The 22,199-nt window shown below is 47.9% G+C and overlaps 1 protein-coding gene across 1 annotated transcript in view; it reads right to left on the bottom strand.

The window, feature by feature from the left end:
* The window catches only part of kiaa1549l (KIAA1549 like), a 113,900-nt gene extending 92,226 nt beyond the window's left edge, over nucleotides 1-21,674 (bottom strand). The window contains exons 1-6 of the mRNA XM_033038547.1: nucleotides 21,287-21,674; nucleotides 17,868-18,497; nucleotides 13,487-13,602; nucleotides 12,396-12,615; nucleotides 8,740-8,876; nucleotides 821-989 (exon numbers count right to left, since the gene is read on the bottom strand). Of these exons, the coding sequence (XP_032894438.1) occupies nucleotides 821-989; nucleotides 8,740-8,876; nucleotides 12,396-12,615; nucleotides 13,487-13,602; nucleotides 17,868-18,497; nucleotides 21,287-21,671 (1,657 nt within the window). The 5' untranslated portion in view covers nucleotides 21,672-21,674. The remainder of the gene's footprint in view (nucleotides 1-820; nucleotides 990-8,739; nucleotides 8,877-12,395; nucleotides 12,616-13,486; nucleotides 13,603-17,867; nucleotides 18,498-21,286) is intronic.
* Between the last annotated feature and the right edge of the window lie 525 nt (nucleotides 21,675-22,199).

The following is a 22,199-nucleotide window of genomic DNA, read 5'->3' as shown; positions in this document are numbered from 1 at the left end:
TTTTCTCTTTGAATTACCTGTTGTACTGAAGATTGGCTGGATTGTACTCGTACATCTCCCCCCCCGCCCCAACCTTTGCACATCCACAATCCTTTCCACTCGTCATTTTAATTTCATGTTTCATGTATCTTGTGTTTTATGAAGGTTGGCCGATTAATTTCCCTCCGGGGATAAATAAAGTTCTATCGTATCGTATCATAACGAACAAAGTGTGATTTAACTGCATGAGCCGCTAAACCTGTGTGGTCCTGAGATTGATGCCGTCTGGAGCGATGCTCCTGGTAGGGCCACCCATGGCGGTAAGGTCGAGGGGGAGGTTTCTGACGAAGAGAAATCCAACCAAGACCTCAATGGTGGAACAGGCGGAGGACGATGGCTGACTTTAGTGGAGAGTCACAGCGGCTGGGAAGGCGGATGAAGGCTGCAGCAGAAAAGGGTCCCTGGTCGTCTTAAGACTCCATGCCACTGGATCCTGACCCAGATCTGTCAAGGACCATGTGGTGGCTGTCTGTGCACCAGTCTCCCCACGTGAAACAAAGTCACGCACAGGCGTCCTCCCAAAAGAGGACAGTCGTACTCGTTTTGAGTGACCGCCAATGATGAAAAATGAGGACAGACATGGATGGCCCACATGTTTCTACATTATGCTCCATCAATCACCTTGTCCTCTTGAAGGCCCTTTGTATCCCTTGAACACACCACCACTGTGATACCATGCTTCCTCCAGCCAACTCCTTGGTACAAATGGTGAATTGCACTGCCCACCTCAGATCTCAGGTTCAAACACCAAACACAACGGCAGGATGGAGGAGTTACTTACGTTCAGCCAGCGTCAGGGGCGGGTAGGCGAGGTAGTATCCCAGCTCAGCGGGGGTCAGGTGGTGCAATAGGCTGCTGGCTGTTGTCCCATTGAGTAGCATACTCTGATTCCTCACCATGTACACCATGGTGACGGCTGTGGATCTGTCCAGCACCGAGGTGTTCAATATCTACAGGAGAACAAGTTACACAGGAATTCACCTCCTTCAGACTACAGCTAATTGTGCTGCAACAAGTGCTTTCATAATTTCAGAATAGGGCGGCATGCTAGAGTTGGTGCCTAACACCGCCAGAGACCCGGGTTCGATCCTAACAACGGGTGCTGCCCGTACGGAGTTTGTACGTTCTCCCCCGGGACCTGTGTGGGTTTTCTCCCAGATTTTCAGCTTCCTCCCACATTCCGAAGACGTGCAGGTTTGCAAGTTAATTGGTTTGGCATAAATTGTCCCCAGCGCGGGTAGGAAGGTGTTAATGTGCGGGAATCGCTGGTCGGCACGCACTCGGTGGGCCGAAGGGCATGTTTCCGTGCTGTATCTCTAAACTAAACCATAAAAGATTGAGTAAACGCACAAAGTAGGGGTATCGAGAACCAGAGGACATAGTTTGAGGGGGGAAAAGATTGAATGGGAACCTGAGGGGTAATATTTTACACAAAGGGTAGTTGGTGTATGGAACGAGCTGCCGGAGGAGGTAGTTGAGGCAGGTACTACCACAAATGTTTACGAAACAATTAGACAGGTACATAGATAGGGTAGGTTTAGAGGGATATGGGCCAAAAGCAGGCAGGTGGGACAAGTGTAGAAGCGGCATGTTGGTCGGCATGGGCAAATTTGGGCCGAAGTACCTGTTTCCATGCTCTATGACTATGCGATTGATGAATTAGGAAACACCATCGGGAACAAGAGAACCACTTAAAAATGACTTTGGAAATTAACAAGCATAAAAAAAAAAGGTGTCTCGGGGGAAAAAACAGTATGTGGAAAGAAAACAACTGCCACCATCTGACCACCCCCACTCCATTGCCCAGGCTACCACCACACCACCGGGCTACCCCTTTTGTACCTTCCTGCTTCCATGCGGCTCCCTTTTAAATAGCACCACACAGTACATCCCCAACATGATACAAAGCCTTTAAACAATGAGTACCCACATAAACTGCATGAGTTTGTTAAACACCTTGAATTCCACAGGCGTCCTGAATCCTTGGGCAGGCAAGTCAAAATACTCATGCAGATTTTAATAGATTTTAAGGAGTAAATTTCGCAATAAGCATGTGTAAAACCCTATGCTGTTAATTTATTTTCCCGTAGGTTGTTCTGGTCACTGCTGAGACCAGCATTTTTCCACATGCAGTTCGAGTGGGATATCAAATGCATAGATCTCATGAGAATAAAAAAAATAAGCATGTGCCCTCGGCCCAATATTATTTGCAGTGCTGTGCATTTTCCATCTGCATGTCAAGTCTTTCATATCTAACCTGAGCAAAATGTCTGTGGATGTACCTGAGGCAATGTTACATTTTTAGAAGTCGGCTCACTCCATAACTCTGCAGATCGACATCACGCAAACACGTAGAGGCACACACCACACGCACATGCACAAACACCCACACAAATGCGCAATGTGCACACACATACACACACATGCACACAAACAAACCTCGTGCGCACACACACACATACAAACACACACACATATGCACACTGTGCGCACACGCACACACACACACAAACACCACGGGCGTGCACACACATTCACAAACACAAACACACACTGTGGGAGAGTCGAGGACCTGAGGTCACAGCCTCAGAATTTAAGGAAGTTCCTTTAGGAAGGAGATGAGGAGGAATTTCTTTAGTCGAGGGTGGTGAATCTCAGGAATTAATTTCCACAGAAGGCTGTAGATCCCAAGTCAATGGATATTTTTAAGGCAGAGGTAGATAGATTCTTGATTAGTACGGGAGTCAGGAGTTATGGTGAGAAGGCAGGAGAATGGGGTTAGGAAGGAGAGATAGATCAGCCATTATTGAATGGCGGTGTACTCAATGGGCTGAATGGCCCAATTTTGCAACCTATCACTTATGAGGGCGTACACACAAATACTGTGCACACGTACACAAACACACGCAAACAGAGCAGAGTATACACAATGTACACGCACACAGCGCACAAATACATTGCGCACACACACCACTTCTCATCCACATATTCACATGTTCACTCTCATGCATACACACTCTTACATATTCTCTCACATTTACTCTCACTCACACAAACTCATCCTCTCATACACTTTCATGCACACACACTCCCACATACGCTCACACCCTCTCTCTCGCACACACATACACAATACAGAATGCACTCTCATACACAAACCATCTCTCACACAATCACACTTGCACACACTCACATACTCTCACAAACTCACTCTCTCACACACACACCCTCTCTCACAGACACACTTTCACACTCAGACTCACACACACTCATTCTCTCACACACACTCGCATTCTCTCACACTCTCTCTCTCACACACACACACACACTCTCTCAGACACACTTGCACGCACTTAGACACTCTCACACACATTCACATTCTCTCACACTCACACACACTCTCAGACACACTTGCACACACTTAGACACTCTCACACACATTCACATTCTCTCACACTCTCTCTCACGCACACACTCTCCTGCAGAGACACTTTCACAGCTCTCTCTCACATGTAACCACACAACACATACTGAATGGTACATTATATACGCAAATAGCTTGATGGACATCACTCATATACAGTAGGAGATTTTTCAGAATATTGTAAAACTGCGCAGTGTAGATAAAATGCGGTTTTTCAACATGAAGGTTCTAGGGGAAGTGAAGGTCCTCAGGCACTGCGTCAAACCTGAACTAATGGACCAGAAACACAAGTGGGACCTCATTAAAAATCTTTAGGTCTCGGCCATGAATTGCTAGTCTCTCCAGGACCCACAGAACACCCTCATCCAAGAACTGGGCTCACAATCCTTTCAAAAAAAGCAAAATAGCTAACTGCAAATTAGTTTAGTTTGATTTAGTTTGGAGATACAGCGTAAAACAGGCCTCTCGGCCCATCGAGTCTGTGACGAACAACGATCCCCGTACACCAGCCCTATCCTACACACAAGGGACAATTTACAATTTTTACTAAAGCTAATTAACCTACAAACCTGTACATCTTTGGAATGTGGGTGGAAACCATTGCGCCCGGAGAAAACCCACGCATTCACAGGGAGAACGTACAAACTCCGCACAGACAGCACCCATAGTCAGGATCGGACCCAGGTCTCTGGTGCTGTAAGGCAGCAGCTCTACGCTGTACTGAGGTACAGTGAAAAGCTTATGTTGTGTAGCTAGCCAGTCAGCAGAAAGCCAATGCATGATTACAATCAAGCCATCCACAGCATACAAATACATGCTAAAGGGAATAACTTGAATAACGTTCAGTTCATAATAAAGTCTAGTAAAGTCCGATTAAAGATAGTCCACGGGTCTTCAATGTGGTAGATAGTAGCTCAGGACTGCTCTCTAGTTGTTGTTAGGGATGGTTCAGCTGCCTGATAACAGCAGTGAAAAGCAAAACATGGGGAAATGTATTAAGAGGATGAATCAGGACATCAATAGGACAACCATGAACCATGGGCAGCACAGCAGTAGAGTTGCTGCCTTAAGGGCCTGTCCCAATTTCACATCTTAATTCACGACCTCTGCCAAGTTTGCCCTTGACTCATACTCGCAGCATGGTCATCACAAGGTCGTAGGCAGGTCTTAGGTACTCGTGGCATCGAGTAGGTCGGGGCGTTTTTTCAACATGATGAAAAATGTCCACGGGTAAAAAAGGTCGTGAATTAGGTCGTGAAAGTTCGATTCTGGCTACGGGTGCTGTCTGTACGGAGTTTGCACGTTCTCCCCGTGACCTGCGTGGGTTTTCTCCGAGAACTTCAGTTTCCTCCCACACTCCAAAGTCGTACAGGTTTGTAGGTTAATTGGCTTGGCATAAAATGTTTTAAAAATGGTCCCTATTGTAGGGTAGTGTTAAGGTGCGAGGATCGCTGGTCGGTGTGGACTCGGTAGGCCGAAGGGCCAGTTTCAGCGCTGTATCTCTAAACTGTACTAAACTGAATGAAAGATCTGGCCCAGAATTAAAAGGAATGTTTGTAAATTATGCTCATGCTTTGAGGTTGCAAAGCAGTAAATTAATAACAAGCAAATTACAGTTTGACAAAGGAGATGAATTGGCGGGGAATTGATTAGATATCTAAAAGAAGGCCAATCTGAGGTCCATTGCCATGGTGAACGCAATTGCTCACAAGTTTAAATTGATCTGAGAAAGGGCAACTTCAACGCACTGTGGGACCTGCAATAAATTCACTGATCACGGGAAACGGAGTCAGAATGTCAAACTTGACATTTGCTTTGGGTTTGTAGTGAAGCCTAGCAGTAACCAAGACCCATTAATATTAGTGGTTGACATTATAAACTGGAAGAGCTCTGCGTACCACAGGGTGTGTTGTCCAAATGGAGCATTCCTTCCACCTCAGTCCCATGATGCATTGGTTACCCTGGCAACAGTAGCAATCTAGAGGTTGAATCTCAGACGTCATAGATTGCAAAGTTTTAAGGTGGCGCAGCAGTAGATTCGCTGCCTTATGGCCCCGTCCCACGGCACGAGTTCATTCCAAGAGCTCTCCCGAGTTTGCCCCGATTCGAACTCGGAGATTTACGGTAATGGCCGCTCGTCGGTACTCGGGGCTCTCGTGGACATTTTTCAACATGTTGAAAAATCTTCACGAGTCTTCCCGGGTTTACCTGCCTTTAGCGAGTCTTCCCGAGTACCTGCCGTTAGCGTTACGAGCCGCTAAGAGACGTCCCCAAGCTCCGACGTACCCGCTATGTTCATTCTCCGTGCTTACCACGAGTTTCATTTTTTTAAATCTCGGGAGAGCTCTTGGAATGAACTCGTACCCGTGGACAGGGCTATTACGACGCCAGAGACCCGTGTTCAATCCCGACGACGGGTGCTGTCTGTACGGAGTTTGCACGTTTTCTCTGTGGCTGCCTGGGTTTCTTCCCTAGTGCTCTGGCTTCCTCCCACACCCCAAAGACGTACAGGTTTGTAGGTTAATTGGCTTCAGTAAAAATTGTAAATTGTCCGTATTGTGTGGGATAGCGCTAGTGTACGGGGTGATCGCTATGGTACGCAAAGGGATCAATAAGCTGTTAGATTCCAATGTATGTCAGGAACGAGCTTCAATCATGCAAACCATGTCATCCAATTATGTTCCAAAATGAGTCACGGACAGATTTCCCTCCAGTCTTCATCTCTTTATATACATGCATATATCACTTCCAACAGCAAGGACTTTGATTGATGGAGCTCCCAGCCAAGCAACTAATCCTTCCCACACCTCCCTGCAATTTTAATGAATGTGAACAAAATCTTTCTATTTTTAAAAAGGTTGATTTCCACCACTGCTGGCATCCTCCACGGTGCAGCTAGGAGAAGCTACTCAGAATATGAAACAATCGAACGAAACACTGAGATTTGGCAAAGTGGAGCAAATTCAGCGGGAAGAGAAAGACAAAGCATCCACAAGATTGTCAATCTGTCTGAAGAAAGGTCCTGACCCGAAACATCACCTATCCATTGTCTGAAGAAAGATCCTGACCCAAAACATCACCTATCCATCGTCGAAAGAGGCATTTTGAACAAGCTTACTCCAGAGAAGATTGACAAGCTATGCCTTGAGCTCCTCAACGTGGTCCTAAAAGGGATCATTTCACTGATAGTAGACTGTCACCTATCCATTGTTTGAAGCAGGGCCCCCAGCCGAAATGTCATCTATCCATTGTCTGAAGCAGGGCCCCGACCCAAAATGTTACCTATCCATTCTCTCCAGGGTAGGGTATTGACATGGATAGAGGACTGGTGGGCAGACAGGAAGCAAAGAGTAGGAATTAATGCGTCCTTTTCAGAATGGCAGGCATTGACTAGTGGCGCGCCGCAAGGCTCGGTGTTGGGGCCCGTTATTTACAATATATATGAACGATTTAGACGAGGGAATTAAATGTGACATCTCCAAGTTTGCAGATGACACCAAGCTGAGTGGCAGTGTGAGATGCGATGAGGATGCTATGAGGTTGCAGGGTGGCTTGGACAGGTTGGGTGAGTGGGCAGATGCATGGCAGATGCAGTATAATGTGGATAAATGTGAGGTTATCCACTTTTGTGGCAAGGACAGGAAGGCAGATTATTATCTGAATGGTATCAGATTAGGAAAAGGGGAGGTGCAACAGGATCTGGGTGTACTTGTACATCAGTCACTGATGCAGGTACAGCAGGCAGTGAAGAAAGCTAATGGCATGTTGGACTTCATTGCGAGAGGATATGAGTTTAAGAGCAAGGAAGTACTACTGCAGTTGTTCAGGGCCCTGGTGAGACCACACCTGGGGTATTGTGTGCAATTTTGGTCTCCTAATTTGAGGAAGGACATTCTTGCTATTGAGGGAGTGCAGCGTAGGTTCACCAGGTTAATTCCCGGGATGGCAGGACTGACATATGATGAAAGAATGGGTCGACTGGGCTTGTATTCCCTGGAATTTAGAATGATGAGAGGGGATTTTATAGAAGCATGTAAAATTCTTAAAGGATTGGACAGGCTAGATGCAGAAAAAAAGTTTGTGATGTTGTAGGAGTCCTGAACCAGGGGTCACAGTTTAAGAATAAGGGGTCGGCCATTTGGGACTGAGATGAGGAAAAACTTCTTCACCCAGAGAGTTGTGAATCTGTGGAATTCTCTGCCACAGAAGGCAGTGGAGGCCAATTCACTGGTTGTTTTCAAGAGAGAGATTTAGCTCTTAGGGCTAAAGGAATCAAGGGATATGGGGAAAAAGCAGGAACGGGGTACTGATTTTAGATGATCAGCCATGATCACATTGAATGGCGATGCTGGCTCGAAGGGCCGAATGGCCTACTCCCGCACCTGTTTTTTCTATGTTCTATGTTTTCTATGAGAAATTAAGTTACTCCAACATTTTTTGTGTCTATCACCAGCTTGCCTTTAAGGTATGACATCCGCAAATGGTCATTCAATATGGAAGTGACAGAGAAGTCAGGAAAGAGTCAGATGAAGGGAGAAGCAGAAAGAAAACACATGCAAACACACACACGCATCCACAAAACACACACACAAACACACACACGCATCCACAAAACACACACGCATCCACAAAACACACACACAAACACACACACACATCCACAAGCACACATGCAAACACACACACGCATCCACAAGCACACATGCAAACACACACACGCATCCACAAGCACACATGCAAACACACACACACATCCACAAGCACACATGCAAACACACACACGCATCCACAAGCACACATGCAAACACACACACGCATCCACAAGCACACATGCAAACATTTAATTCCACAGATTCTCCACTATCTGACTAAGAAAATTCCTCCTCATCTCCTTTATAAAGGTATGTCCTTTTATTGAGGCTACGGCCTCTGGTCCTAAAGTCTCCCACGAATGGAAACATTGTCTCCACATCCACTCTATCCAGGCCTTTCACTATTCGGTAAGTTTCAATGAGGTCCTTCTAAACTCCAGAGAGCCTTCATATGAGCTAATCATATGAAACCCAATCATCCCTGGGATCATAAAGCTCCTATGGACCCTCTCCAACACCAGCACCAGCACATCCTTCCTCAGAAATGGGGTCCAAAACTGCTCGCAATACTCCAAGTGCGATCTGACCAGTGCCTTGTAAAGCCACATTGCCCCTTTGAAAAGGAGGGAAAAAGCTCAACCAACCAATTCCAACCCACCAGCCTTCAATGTAAAGAGTTTTTACCTGAACTCGTAAGTTGCTTTTAGCGGTGGTGGCGGCTCGTGACTCAGCCTCCTCGAATGCTCTCTGTAGTCTCGCCTCCATGATCTGCACGAAGCTGCAGAATTTGATGATGTCCGTGGTGCTGACAAACTGGAGCACTGGGTCAGAGACAACGAGAGGGAGAGGGGGTTACCAATGCGGAGTCAAATATCACGCCAAGGTTTTTGACGTGTGGTTTGAGTAATGGGGTAAGGCTTCCAAGGCTGCCTGCTATCGTTTTGATGGATTCTGAGGGGCCGAGTAGGATGACCTCAGACTTACTCTTGTTTAGTTGGAGGAAGTTCTGGGCCATCCAACACATGCCATCAATACCAACCCCGTACTGGAGACGGTCAATTAGGATGGTGTGGTCGACTGTATCGAATGCTGCGCTGAGGTCGAGAAGGAGCAGGATTGCACAGTCGCCGGAGTCAATGGTGAGAAGTAGGTCGTTATGTACCTTCAACAAGGCAGACTCTGTGCTGTGCTGGGCCCTGAAACCTGATTGGAAAGTTTCCAGGATGGAATTTTGGTGAGGGTAAGGCATAAGTTGAAGGAAAGGAAGTTTGGGAAATAGGTCTGTAGTTGCTTGGCAAGGTGGTGTCTAGGTTAGGTTTTTTCAGGAGGGGCTGGACCACCGCCACCTCCAGTTTAAATTCCACTTGGAATATTTTGGAGGACCAAGAAACCAAGAACCAAGAACCGCGTGCTTGAAGCAGATGGGAACAGTGCCAGTGGCCAGAGAACTGTTGATGATGGTGAGGATGCTGGGACTGCCTATCGCAATGACATCCATCAGAAGGGCAGAGGGGACAACGTGGAGGGCACAGGTAGCAGGTTTCATAGTGGAGACCATCTTTACAAGGGAGGGAAGAGTAACAGGTTGGAAACAGTCTAATTTCGAAGAACAGACCAATGAGACAGCTAGGTCATGGATGGGAGGGGAAATATTTGTTCTGACGTTCTTAACTTTGCTGGTAAAGAAAGGAGTAAATTCCTCGCACTTAGCAGGGGACCCAGCCTAACTAGTACTGGGGGCAGGACATATGATAGAAATAATGGTACTAGAAAGGACCTTGGAGTTATGCGCGTTTTTCAAAATGAGGTCGTGTTCTCGCAGACTTTACTGCTTCCTGGTATTTGAGAAGATTGTTTCTCAGAAGTTCAAAGGAAAATTTGAAGCATCAGATTTATACTACCGTTCTGATTGTCTGCACTCTCTTCTTAGTGCTCTGGTGGTGTCATTGAGCCGGGGCCAGCCTTTAGGCTTAGGCTTTTTCATTTTAAGAGGAGCAACAGAATCCAGGATGGAAGAGCAAGTGGTGTTGAATAGAGAAATGAGGTCGTCGGTGCTGAGATGGAGGGGAGACGTCTCGATGGTGCAGATTTCGGGGGCGGCTATGAGAGCCTCAGAGAAATTACTGGCAGTCAAAGAGTTTACGTAGCAGGAGTAGCGAGCAGGGAGATGGGATTTTGAGGGAGAGAAAGGCAGAGATGCATCGTAGATAATTGCACTATGATCAGACTGACAGGCAGCAATAATGCCTTTATTACAGATTGGGAGACCAGACAATAGCACCAGGTCGAGTGTATGTATGGCCTAGAATAAGTTGATGTTCAAAGGGCGAGAAATGATGAGCGTTCCCGAGGGGTTGTTCGTGAGCTCATCTACGTTCTATCTTCTTTGGCTTGCACTGGATGTGCGTTCTATGTTGTTTGCCTTGACACACACACACGCACACACGCACATGCACACTGTGGGAGAGTCTCGGACCTGAGGTCACAGCCTCAGAATTGAAGGACGTTCTTTTAGGAAGGAGATAAGGAGGAATTTCTTTAGTCAGAGGGTGGTGAATCTGAGGAATTCATTGCCACAGAGGGCCGTGGAGGCCAAGTCGATGGATATTTTTACGGGAGAGACAGATAGATTATTGATTAGTACGGGTGTCAGGGATTATGGGGAGAAGGCAGGAGAATGGGTTTGGAGGGAGAGATAGATCAGCCGTGATTGAATGGCGGAGTAGACTTGCCTTTCACTTCTGAACATGAAGGAAATAGTCACAGAAGAAATTGGAGTGAATAACAGCTATCAGCAACTGAGTGAGATGGGGGGGGGAGGGGGGAGGGGGGGGGTGTTTATTGGGAAGCTATAATTCATGAAGAACACTGCCTTCACAACCTATTGCTAAGATCGACTGCAAGGATATATTTTTCCTTTTTGTCAGTCCTTTGGGATAGTGTGGTCTGGTGGGTTAATTGGACTCCATAAATTTCCCTTAGAGTGTATGTGAATGGTAGAATCTCAGGGGAGTTGATGAGAATGTGGGGAGAATAATGATTTATATTGTGGGGCAGCACAGTGGCACTGTGGTAGAGTTGCTGTCTTACAGCGCCAAGGGCCCAGGTTCAATTCCAACTACGGGTGTTAACTGTGTGCAGTTTGTACATTCACCCTGTGACGGCGTGGGTTTCCTCAGGGCGCTCTGGTTTCCTCCCACATTCCAAAGACATGCCCCATTGTAGTTTTTGTAAAAAGGAACAGCAGGTGCTGGTTTATATCGAAGACAGACACAACGTGCTGGAGTAACTCAGCGGGTCAGGCAGCACCTCTGGAGAAAGAGGATGGGTGACATTTCGAGTTGGGACCCTTCTTCAGACTGAAAAGGCCCGCGCCGGACAGCGATCACCCCATGCACTCGCACTATACTACACACAAGGGACAATTTTTACAGAAGCCAAATAACATACAAACCCCCATACGTATTTAGAGTTGTAGGAAAACGGAGCACCCAGAGAAAAAGCCACACAGACACAGGGACAGCGTACAAACTCCATACAGACAGCACCCGTAGTCAGGATCGAAGCCCGGTCTCTGGTGCTATAAGGCGGCTACTCTACTGCTGCGCCACTGTGCGGGATGAGAGGGCGAGAGGTCTCTGGGTTGTGGTGATGCTCCAGCCATCATGAGCATAGGCTCAGGTTTGACGACACTCCTACCTCTGTTCACATTTGCCCGCTAGTGCCAGGGTCATGTATTCAAGAGAGAGTTGGATAAAGCTCATAGGGCTAACTGAATCAAAGGATTGGGGGAGAAAGCAGGAACGGGTTACTGATTCTGGATGATCATATTGAATGGCGGTGCTGACTCGAAGGGCTGAATGGCCTACTTCTGCTCCTATTTTCCTTGTTTCCATGAGTTTAGAAGGATGAGAGGCCATCTCATTGAAACATATAAGATTGTTAAGGGCTTGGACACACTAGTGGCAGGAAACATGTTCCTGATGTTGGGGGAGTCCAGAACCAGGGGCCACAGTTCAAGAATAAGGAGTAAGCAATTTAGAACGGAGACGAGGAAACACGTTTTCTCACAGAGAGTGGTGAGTCCGTGGAATTCTCTGCCTCAGAGGGCGGTGGAGGCAGGTTCTCTGGATGCTTTCAAGAGAGAGCTAGATGGGGCTCTTAAAAATAGCGGAGTCAGGGGATATGGGGAGAAGGCAGGAACGAGGTACTGATTGGGGATGATCAGCCATGATCACATTGAATGGCGGTGCTGGCTCGAAGGGCCGAATGATCTACTCCTGCACCTATTGTCTATTGTCTAATAGAGGGGAAGAGACCAGACACAATACGATACCCACCTGTCCTCAATTGGAACCAGGGAGCGGGGAGCGGAGCCCAGGGTGAGGCAGCGATGAGGACTGATTGAACATCCGGGACGTAACTCTGCAGGTCGCGGCTGAGGTTCTCGATGCCGTAGTCAGCAATGACTTCAGTCACCGTGGCGGGAATGTAAACCTCACTTCCACTCACTGTGTAGAACCCAACAAAGACCTTGTTCCTTTTGTCGAGGCTTTCGATCTGGTAAACAAAAACATTTACTTTGATCAAATATCTGGGAAAATGTAACATTCTTCCGTTGGAGATTTGCAATTATGGGCCTGTCCCACTTACGCGACTTTTCCGGCGACTGCCGGCACCCGTCATAGGTCGTTGCAGGTCGCCGAAAATTCTCAACATATTGAAAATCCAGCTGCGGCCAGAACAAGGTACGACTCTTTGGGCGACTACTCACGACCATACAGGCTTCACCCCACGACATGTCGCCAGGGTATTGCCTGTATGGTCATGAGTCGTCTCCTCAGTCGCCCAAAGAGTCGTAGCGTCTTTCTGGTCGCCGTTGGATTTTCAACGCGTTGAACATTTTCGGCGACCTGCTACGACCTATGACGGGTGCCGGCAGTCGCCGAAAAAGTCGCGTGTGGGACAGGCCCATTAGTTTTGCACAAACAATTAAACTCATCTTGCAAAGGAGCAGGGAGTGGGTTTTAAAGAAATATTACGAGAATGTTGCCGTGGCCTGAGCTACAGGGAGACGTTGGGCAGGCTGGGACTCTATTCCTTTGAACGCAGGAGGCTGAGGGGTGATCTTATAGGGATGTTAAAAAAAACATGAGGGGACTAGATAGAGAGAATGCACAGAAACTTTTTTTCCCAGGGTAGGGAGAATCAAAACCCAGAAGACATCGGTTTAAGGTGAGAGGGAAGAGGTTTAATAGGAATTTGAGGTACAACCTTTTCACACAGGAGATTGGTAGATATTTGGAACAAGCTACATGTAATGGAAGTTGTTATTGTTGCACTGTTCTACGTTCTACACCCATGTGACGTGCGGCTCAGGGATTTTTTAATTTGGGATCAGAGTTAGTGAAGAATGAGGAGAACCACTGACCTCGGCATGAATACCATTATTGAAGAAAGCTCGCTGGAGAGCCTCGGTGAGTCCCCGGGTCAGGTTCTGCTTAAAGATCGCATCCGTTTGGACCCTTCTCGAGGACAAAGTCACCACTGAGAGAAGAAGAATACCCAGATCAACTCAAACACTCACAGAAGACGGCTCGAGAAAACTGACAAGAGTGGTGGGGCAGACCCTTCTTCACCCCAGACATCACCTATCCACGTTCTCCAGGAACGCTGTCAGATTTTTCGACTTTAGTGATACGGCGCAGAAACAGGCCCTTCGGCCCACCCACTTGGACTATCCTACACACTAGGGACAGTTTACGATTGTTTCCGAGGCCAATTAACCTAGAAATCCACACACCTTTGGAGTGTGGGAGGAAACCGGAACGCCCAGAGAAAACCCACGCAGGACACGGGGAGAGGGTGCACACGTAGTCAGGCTCTATCCTGGGTCTCCAGTGCTGTGAGGCAGCAACTCTACCATTGAGCTGCCATGCCGCCCAGCTGACCTGCTGAGTTACTCCAGCATTTTGTGTCTATCTTTGAAATAAACCTGCAACTGCATTTTCTTTGTTATTTCACATAATCTTTTTCTAATGTCTATTCTCCAGCCATTCCCTTCATATCGAAAACGGACCACTCTCTTAGTCTGCGGATTTTAAAAAATAATAACATTTCACTTCCTCTGAAATCCTCTGCTCAACTGTTTCTGAGGGACACCATTGCTTCACAGCTCCAATAAATTCCCAGTTGGATACAACGATGGAGAAAACAACCTCGTCTCCAAAACTGTCTGTAAAAAAGTTGGAAAAAATGTTGGCTCATTGAGTAGCAAATGCTTTTTTTTTTTTAAATACTGCTCCCCGTTGGATTGCAACCTGGTCGTGGTCGGGGAGCTTGTGTGTCTCAGTGACCCCTAGAGCTATGCCAGCGAGAGATTTGTCTCCTGTTAGGGTCTCCCATGCTGGACAGGTCGAATCAAAGGGTAGAGGTGAGACGAAGAGCGATCCACTGGTCCTCCAGGTTGGAGGTTGAGCACAGGGCTGACAACCCTGTCTCGTAAAACACATATGTTACGGAAACAGCAACTGAAGGAATCAACACTACTGGGCGTGATGGACCTCCAGGGCTATCGACAGATGCTAGGATGAATGTCAATGGTGAAAGGAAAAACCAGACAGCATCCCAAGAATAGCCCTGCACTGGACACAGGAAGGGAAAAGGAAAAGAGGGAGACCCTAAACCACCTGGCGTCGAACTGTAGAGGAGGAAATGGAAACACTGGACCTGACCTGGGGTAGTGTCCACAGGCTAGCCCAGAACAGACTGGAGTGGAGGGCCTTCCTTGCTGCCCTACATGCCAGGGGGTATAATGGGTAGTAAGTAAATAAGCAAGTAACTTTAGCTGGAATTCTGTTGTGGAAAATATTACGATGCAGTTAAGATACGACAAGCAGTTGAGACTGTGATCTTTCCCCCGCCTTACTGGAGAAGGTGGAAGTTTGTGTCTATCATTGGTGTGAAAACCAGCATCTGCAGTCGCTTCTTACACAGAGAAAACAATCCAGTGTTGTCCATCCTTACAGCTAATGCAATGAGTAATATTTAGATTCAGAGTTAAGAAACATAGAGACACAAAATGCTGGAGTAACTCAGCGGGACAGGCAGCATTCCCGGAGAGAATAAATGGGTGACATTTTGGGTTGAGACCCTTCTTCAGACTGAGAGTCAGGGGATAGGGCAAGGTACAAAGGGCATGTGAGGTGTGACAAGGTCAGATCAAAGCAGACGGTGATCAAGCAAATGTACTATGGTTTATTGTTGGCTGAGGGGGAGGGAGACAAAGAGGTTTACAAACAGTAAAATTAATCAGGAGGACACAGTGGCAGACTGGGTCTAAATATATTGGTTGCCAGGAGACAAAGGGGGCCCACTTCATCAGGGGCCTACTTGATATAGGGGGTCCACTTGCCATCGGGCAAGCTGACACCCTGGCCACTGGGAGGACAGTGAAACTAAGAAAACTAGGGAGCGGGAGGGATGGAGAGAGAGGGAAAGCAAGGGTTACTTGAATTTAGATAAATCAATATTCATATCTCTGAGTTGTAAATATACATGAGTTAAAGTTAGTTCAGATTGTATAAATGTTAGAATATGAAGCCATGTCAAAGTATTGTACTGTGTTACACTTTATATCATCTAATTGCTATGGGTTTATAATTGCCATGTGTACTGAGACAGCAAAATGCTTCGTCTTGTGCACTAACCACACAGATCATACCGTACACCAGTACGTCAGGTCGTGTGAAAGAAAAAATAAATAGAGTGCAGAATATAGAAACATAGAAACATAGAAATTAGGTGCAGGAGTAGGCCATTCGGCCCTTCAAGCCTGCACCACCATTCAATATGATCATGGCTGATCATCCAACTCAGTATCCTGTACCTGCCTTCTCTCCATACCCTCTGATCCCCTTAGCCACAAGGGCCACATCTAACTCCCTCTTAAATATAGCCAATGAACTGGCCTCAACTACCCTCTGTGGCAGAGAGTTCCAGAGATTCACCACTCTCTGTGTGAAAAAAGTTTTTCTCATCTCGGTTTTAAAGGATTTCCCCCTTATCCTTAAGCTGTGACCCCTTGTCCTGGACTTCCCCAACTTCGGGAACAATCTTACTGCATCTAGCCTGTCCAACCCCTTAAGAATTTTTGTAAGTTTCTATAAGATCCCCTCTCAATCTCCTAAATTCTAGAGAGTATAAACCAAGTCTATCCAGTCTTTCTTCATAAGACAGTCCTGACATCCCAGTTGTCAGTCTGGTGAACCTTCTCTGCACTCCCTCTATGGCAATAATGTCTTTCCTCAGATTTGGAGACCAAAACTGTACGCAATACTCCAGGTGTGGTCTCCCCAAGACCCTGTACAACTGCAGTAGAACCTCCCTGCTCCTATACTCAAATCCTTTTGCTATGAAAGCTAACATACCATTCGCTTTCTTCACTGCCTGCTGCACCTGCATGCCTACTTTCAATGACTGGTGTACCATGATACCCAGGTCTCGCTGCATCTCCCCTTTTCCTAATCGGCCACCATTTAGATAATAGTCTGCTTTCCTGTTTTTGCCACCAAAATGGATAACCTCACATTTATCCACATTATACTGCATCTGCCAAACATTTGCCCACTCACCCAGCCTATCCAAGTCACCTTGCAGTCTCCTAGCATCCTCCTCACAGCTAACACTGCCCCCCAGCTTAGTGTCATCCGCAAACTTGGAGATATTGCCTTCAATTCCCTCATCCAGATCATTAATATATATTGTAAATAGCTGGGGTCCCAGCACTGAGCCTTGCGGTACCCCACTAGTCACTGCCCGCCATTGTGAAAAGGACCCGTTTACTCCTACTCTTTGCTTCCTGTCTGCCAGCCAGTTCTCTATCCGCATCAATACTGAACCCCCAATGCCGTGTGCTTTAAGTTTGTATACTAATCCCTTATGTGGGACCTTGTCGAAAGCCTTCTGGAAGTCTAGATACACCACATCCACTGGTTCTGCCCTATCCACGCTACTAGTTACATCCTCGAAAAATTCTATAAAATTCGTCAGACATGATTTACCTTTCGTAAATCCATGCTGACTTTGTCCAATGATTTCACCACTTTCCAAATATGGTGTTACAGCTACAGAGAAAGTGCAGATAGAAAATGTGCAACAGTGACAATGAGGTAGATTGGAAGATTGGGAATTCATTAACATATGACAATGTCTGTTCAGGAGTTTGATAACAGCCGGGGAAAAAGCAGGCCCTCTCATAGGTGAACTGAGGCCCAGGCCAATTTCAATTTTAGTGGCCCCCAAATCAAGATCCCTTTGAAGCAGACAAGCGTGAGGCCCGTGCCAAATGGCACTCGTTGCCTTCCCCCCCACCTCCCCCCCCCACTTTATCATCTTTGCTTTCAACCTTTTGTATCTTCTGTCGGACGAGAGTTGGAAGAAGATTAGCTGTATTGCACGGTGGCGAAGCGGCAGAGTTGCTGCCTTATAGTGCTTACAGCGCCTGAGAATCGGGTTCGATCCCGACTACAGGTGCTGGCTGTACGGAGTTTTGTACATTCTCCCCATGACTGCTTAGGTTTTCCTAGAGATCTTTGGCTTCATCCCGCACTAGGTTAATTGGCATGGTATAAATGTATATTTACCTGTGTGTGTGTGTGTGTGTGTGTGTGTGTGTGTGTGTGTGTGTGTGTGTGTGTGTGTGTGTGTGTTAGTGTACAGTGATCTCTGGTGGGCACGGACTCGGTGGGCCGAATGGCCTGTTTCCGTTCTAAAGACAAATAAAACAGAAGTTCCAGAGACTTTTCCCATACCTGTCCTGACCCAGAGTTTGTCCGACAACCTGCAGTTGAGACCGGGAGTCGGTGAGGATCGGGCGGGTGTGGACCGGCTGCTGCTGCTGCCGGCGGCGGCGGTGGCCATGATCTGGGCCGTTGCTCGCAGGCCCCTGGTGCTCATGACGGCGGCGGTGGTGAGTGAGGTTAGTGCCGCGGTCAGGGCCAGCACGGGTGGCGTCGAGGTCCTTCTCACAGTGGGCGCGGTCATGGTGGTGGTGGTGGGCGCCATTGTCCGGGTCTGGCGCGGAGCGGAGGAGGAGGAGGAGAAGGCGGCGGTTGGAGCCATTGTCCGGACCTGGCGCGGAGGGGATGTGGAGGAGATGAAGGTGGTGGCGCTGGGCGCCATCGTCCGGGTTTGGCGCGGAATGGCGGTTGACGTCCAGCGCCAGGTGGGCAGGGCGGTGGCGCCGGTTGTTTTGTCCGCCAACTTCCACGCCGTGGTCGCCCCGCCAGTGGCCGCTGCCTGGTTGAAGATGGTCGTCGACGGAGACAGCGGTGGCGGCGTCAAAGCGCGTCTGGCTGTCTCGGGTTGAGTCACGGTCTTGAGGTGAAATCCGGGTGGCGATGGGGTCACCATGGTGGTATCTGAGCTCTTCGGCAGAGTAGCTGAAATCAAAGAATTTGTCAAGACTTTTTTTAGTTCAGTTCAGAGACACAGCGTGGAAACAGACTCTACAGCCCACTGAGGCAACACTGACCAATGATCACCTCTACACTGGTGCTATCCAACACATTTTATGATGTATTTTATACACTCGTTCTATCCTACACACCAGAGACAATTTACGGAAGCCAATTAAAGTACAAACCTGTACGTCTGGAGTGTGGGAGGAAACTGGAGCATCCGGAGAAAACCCACGCAGTCACAGGGAGAGTGTGCAGACTCTGTACAGACAACGCACTTGGTCAGGATGGAACCTAGGTCTCTGCCGCTGTGAGGCAGTAACACTATCACTGCGCCACTGTGCTACCCCTTCAGTGAGCTAGAGTTGGTGGGGGCGAGATAAATCCGAAGAAGGATCCCGACCCAAAACATTGCCTATCCATTCCCTCCACAGATGCTGCCCGACTGCTGAGTTCCTTCAGTGAATTAATTGCCTGAAGAGAGCATGATGACTGGTTGCATCGTGGCTTGGTACGGCAACCTGAGCGTCCAGGAGCGGAAAAGGCTGCAAAATGTTGTAAACACTGCCCAGTCCATCATCGGCTCTGACCTCCCCACCATCGAGGGGATCTATCGCAGTCGCTGCCTCAAAAAGGCTGCCAGCATCATCAAGGATCCACACCATCCTGGCCACACACTCATCTCTCTGCTGCCATCAGGTAGAAGGTACAGGAGCCTGAAATCTGCAACATCCAGGTTCAGGAATAGCTGCTTCCCCACAGCCATCAGACTATTAAACACAACTTCAAACAAACTCTGAACTATAACAGCCTATTGTACTTTATCGGTTTTATTACGTATATATATATATATATATTCTATGGTATATGGACACACTGATCTGATCTGTATTTATGCCTAAAATATTCTGTTGTGCTGCAGCAAGCAAGAATTTAATTGTCCTATCTGGGACACATGACAATAAACTTTCTTGACTTGACTTGCCAAGGGTGGTGGTGGAGGTAGATATCTTAGTGTCATTTAAGAGACTTTCAGATAGACACACGGATGTGCAGGGAATGAAGGGATATGCATCATAGGCAGACACAGATTAGTCTAACAGCAAGGATATTGTGGGGCAAAGGGCCTGTTCCTGTACTGTACAGCTCCACTGTACTCTTCAATCCCCCAGCTCAAACTCATGACCATGGAAGGATGGTCCAGGCCAGTTCAGAAGCATAATCGCGGTGCCTCAGCTTCCTGGATGTGGGCACTCTGCATCCCCAGGACTGAGAGGGATATGTACCATTAGGCAATGAGATGATGCCAGCGGGGATGTGTATGCCACCCATTGCCAATCGAATTGGATGAGGCAGGAAGACAAAGAAAACTGCAGATGCTGGAATCTTGAGCAAAACACAAAGTGCTGGAGGAACTCAGCAGGTCATAGAGCCATACCATGTGGAAATGTCCTTCGGCCCCAACTTCCTCACACTGGCCAACATGTCCCAGCTACACCAGTCCCACCTGCCTGTGTTTGGTCCATATCCCTCATCACCTGTCCTATCCATGTAACTGTTTCTTAACATTTGGATAGTGCCAGCTTCATCTACCTCCTCTGGCAGCTTGTTCCATGCACCCACCAACTCTTTGTGTGAAAAAGCCACCTCTCAGATTCCTATTAAATCTTTCCCCCTTCACCTTAAATCTATGTCCTCTGATCCTCGATTCCCCTGCTCTGGGCAATTTCTCTGGTGATTTTATACACTCAGGCAGTATCTGCGGAGGTAAATGGACACCAGCCACTACCTCCTCTACGAGACGCACTCCCTAACCACCACCTTTCCATCTACCGTGTCTCTCTCCCCCGCCCCCTCCCCCATCCCAACTGCGTACTCCTTTCTCCCCTGCCCCCTTCACCCCGATTCTTTCCCTTCCTCCATACACTCTTCTCCCTGTCCTCTCTTCTCGGAGTTCCACCATTTTCCTTTTCTCCTCCCTTATCCCCACCCCCATTCCTTTCCTCCCACTATCCCTCCCTCTAGTTTGACATCTCATTCCACCGTCTCCTTCCTTATCCGATTCCATACCCGACACACTTTCATCTCCATTTCGCCTCCAGCCATTGTTACCTATTCCACCATCTCACCTAGATCTGGCCATCACTTGCCAGTTTGAGACCAACCCCTTCCAGCTTTCTCCACCCACCCCCGCCCTACTCCATCAGTCTGAAGAAGGCTCCCGACCTCAAAAGCTGTCCATACTGTTCCCTTCTTGGACGCTGCCTGGCCCACTGAGTTCCTCCAGAACTTTGATCTCTTCTTTCAAGAAACTCAAGGAAGTCATCAGACTGAAGAAGGGTCTTGACCTGAAATGTCACCCATTCCTTCTCTTCAGAGATGCTGCCTTTGCCGCTGAGTTACTCCAGCATTTTGTGTCTACCTTCGATTTAAACCAGCATCTGCAGTTCTTTCCTACTCATTCTTTCCTACTCATTCTGGTCATGATGTCCCAGATGTCATAAGGTCATAAGTGATAGGAGTAGAATTAGGCCATTCGGCCCATCAAGGCTACTCTGCCATTCAATCATGGCTGACCTATCTCTCCCTCCTCACCCCCATTCTCCTGTCTTCTCCCCATAATCTCTGACCCCTGTATTAATCAAGAATCTATCTATCTCTGCCTTAAAAATATCCACTAACTTCTATCCCAGGAGGAAACCCATCGGTCCCACCCCGCTCCCCCTTATTTCCCCGTACACGTGGTAAAAAGTCAGGATCCTGAATCGAACCTGAGGGAGCTTCCACCGGGTTGGTGAGCACCTCCGTCACTACGGTGGGGTCGGGCGTTAACCGCTCGGAGATGTGCCAAGTTTCGTACGCCTCGGTCTCGGGGGGCTGGTCGGGAAGATGCGTCGAGCTGGGAGAGGTCCCGACGGTGGTCGGTGTCGTCGTGTCCGTGAGGGGGGAGCGGGTAGATGTCCTGACGGTGACTCCCTCCACGAATTCGGACACCAGAGCGTCGACCTTGGAGGAGGACGGAGGGTGGGAGGACAGCGTGGGCGCTCGGGTGGTCCGCAATGCCCACGACCAGACCTCAGAGAAGTGGGACGCTCGGTGCGGGTGAGGTGCCACGGGAGGTAGAGGTGTAGACAGGTCCAAGATCTGGTAAATCATGCCCGGCCCTGTAAAACAACAAGCGTTGGGTTAGACTTCATCCGCCATGGAAGGCTTCTCTCGCCTGATACACAGGTGACTATTGTAATCCTAGCTCCACTAGGTGGGACCCTCTCAGGTAGAGTGGTCTACACTATGGTAAGGGTAGCACAGTAGTGTTTACTCCACTTTATTCTAGTTCAGAGTCTGAAGAAGGGCCTCGACCCGAAACACCACCTATTCCTTCTCTCCAGAGATGCTGCCTGTCCCGCTGAGTTACTCCAGCATTTTGTGCCTCTCTTACTTTAGTTTAGTTTAATTTATTTTCGCATGTACGGTGAAAAGCTTTTGTTGCGTGCTAACCAGGAAAGACTATACATGGTTACAATCGAGTCATCCACAGTGTACAGGTACATGATGAAGGGGATAACGTTTAGTGCAAGGCAACGTCTGATTAAACATAGTCCGAGGGTCACCAAAGAGGTAGATGGTAGTTCAACACTGCTGTCTGGTTGTGGCAGGATGATTCAGTTGCCTGATAACAGCTGG

The sequence above is a fragment of the Amblyraja radiata genome, chromosome 20, assembly GCF_010909765.2.
Source record: "Amblyraja radiata isolate CabotCenter1 chromosome 20, sAmbRad1.1.pri, whole genome shotgun sequence".
Classification (NCBI taxonomy): Eukaryota; Metazoa; Chordata; class Chondrichthyes; order Rajiformes; family Rajidae; genus Amblyraja; species Amblyraja radiata.
This window is presented reverse-complemented; position numbering and strand designations above follow the sequence as displayed.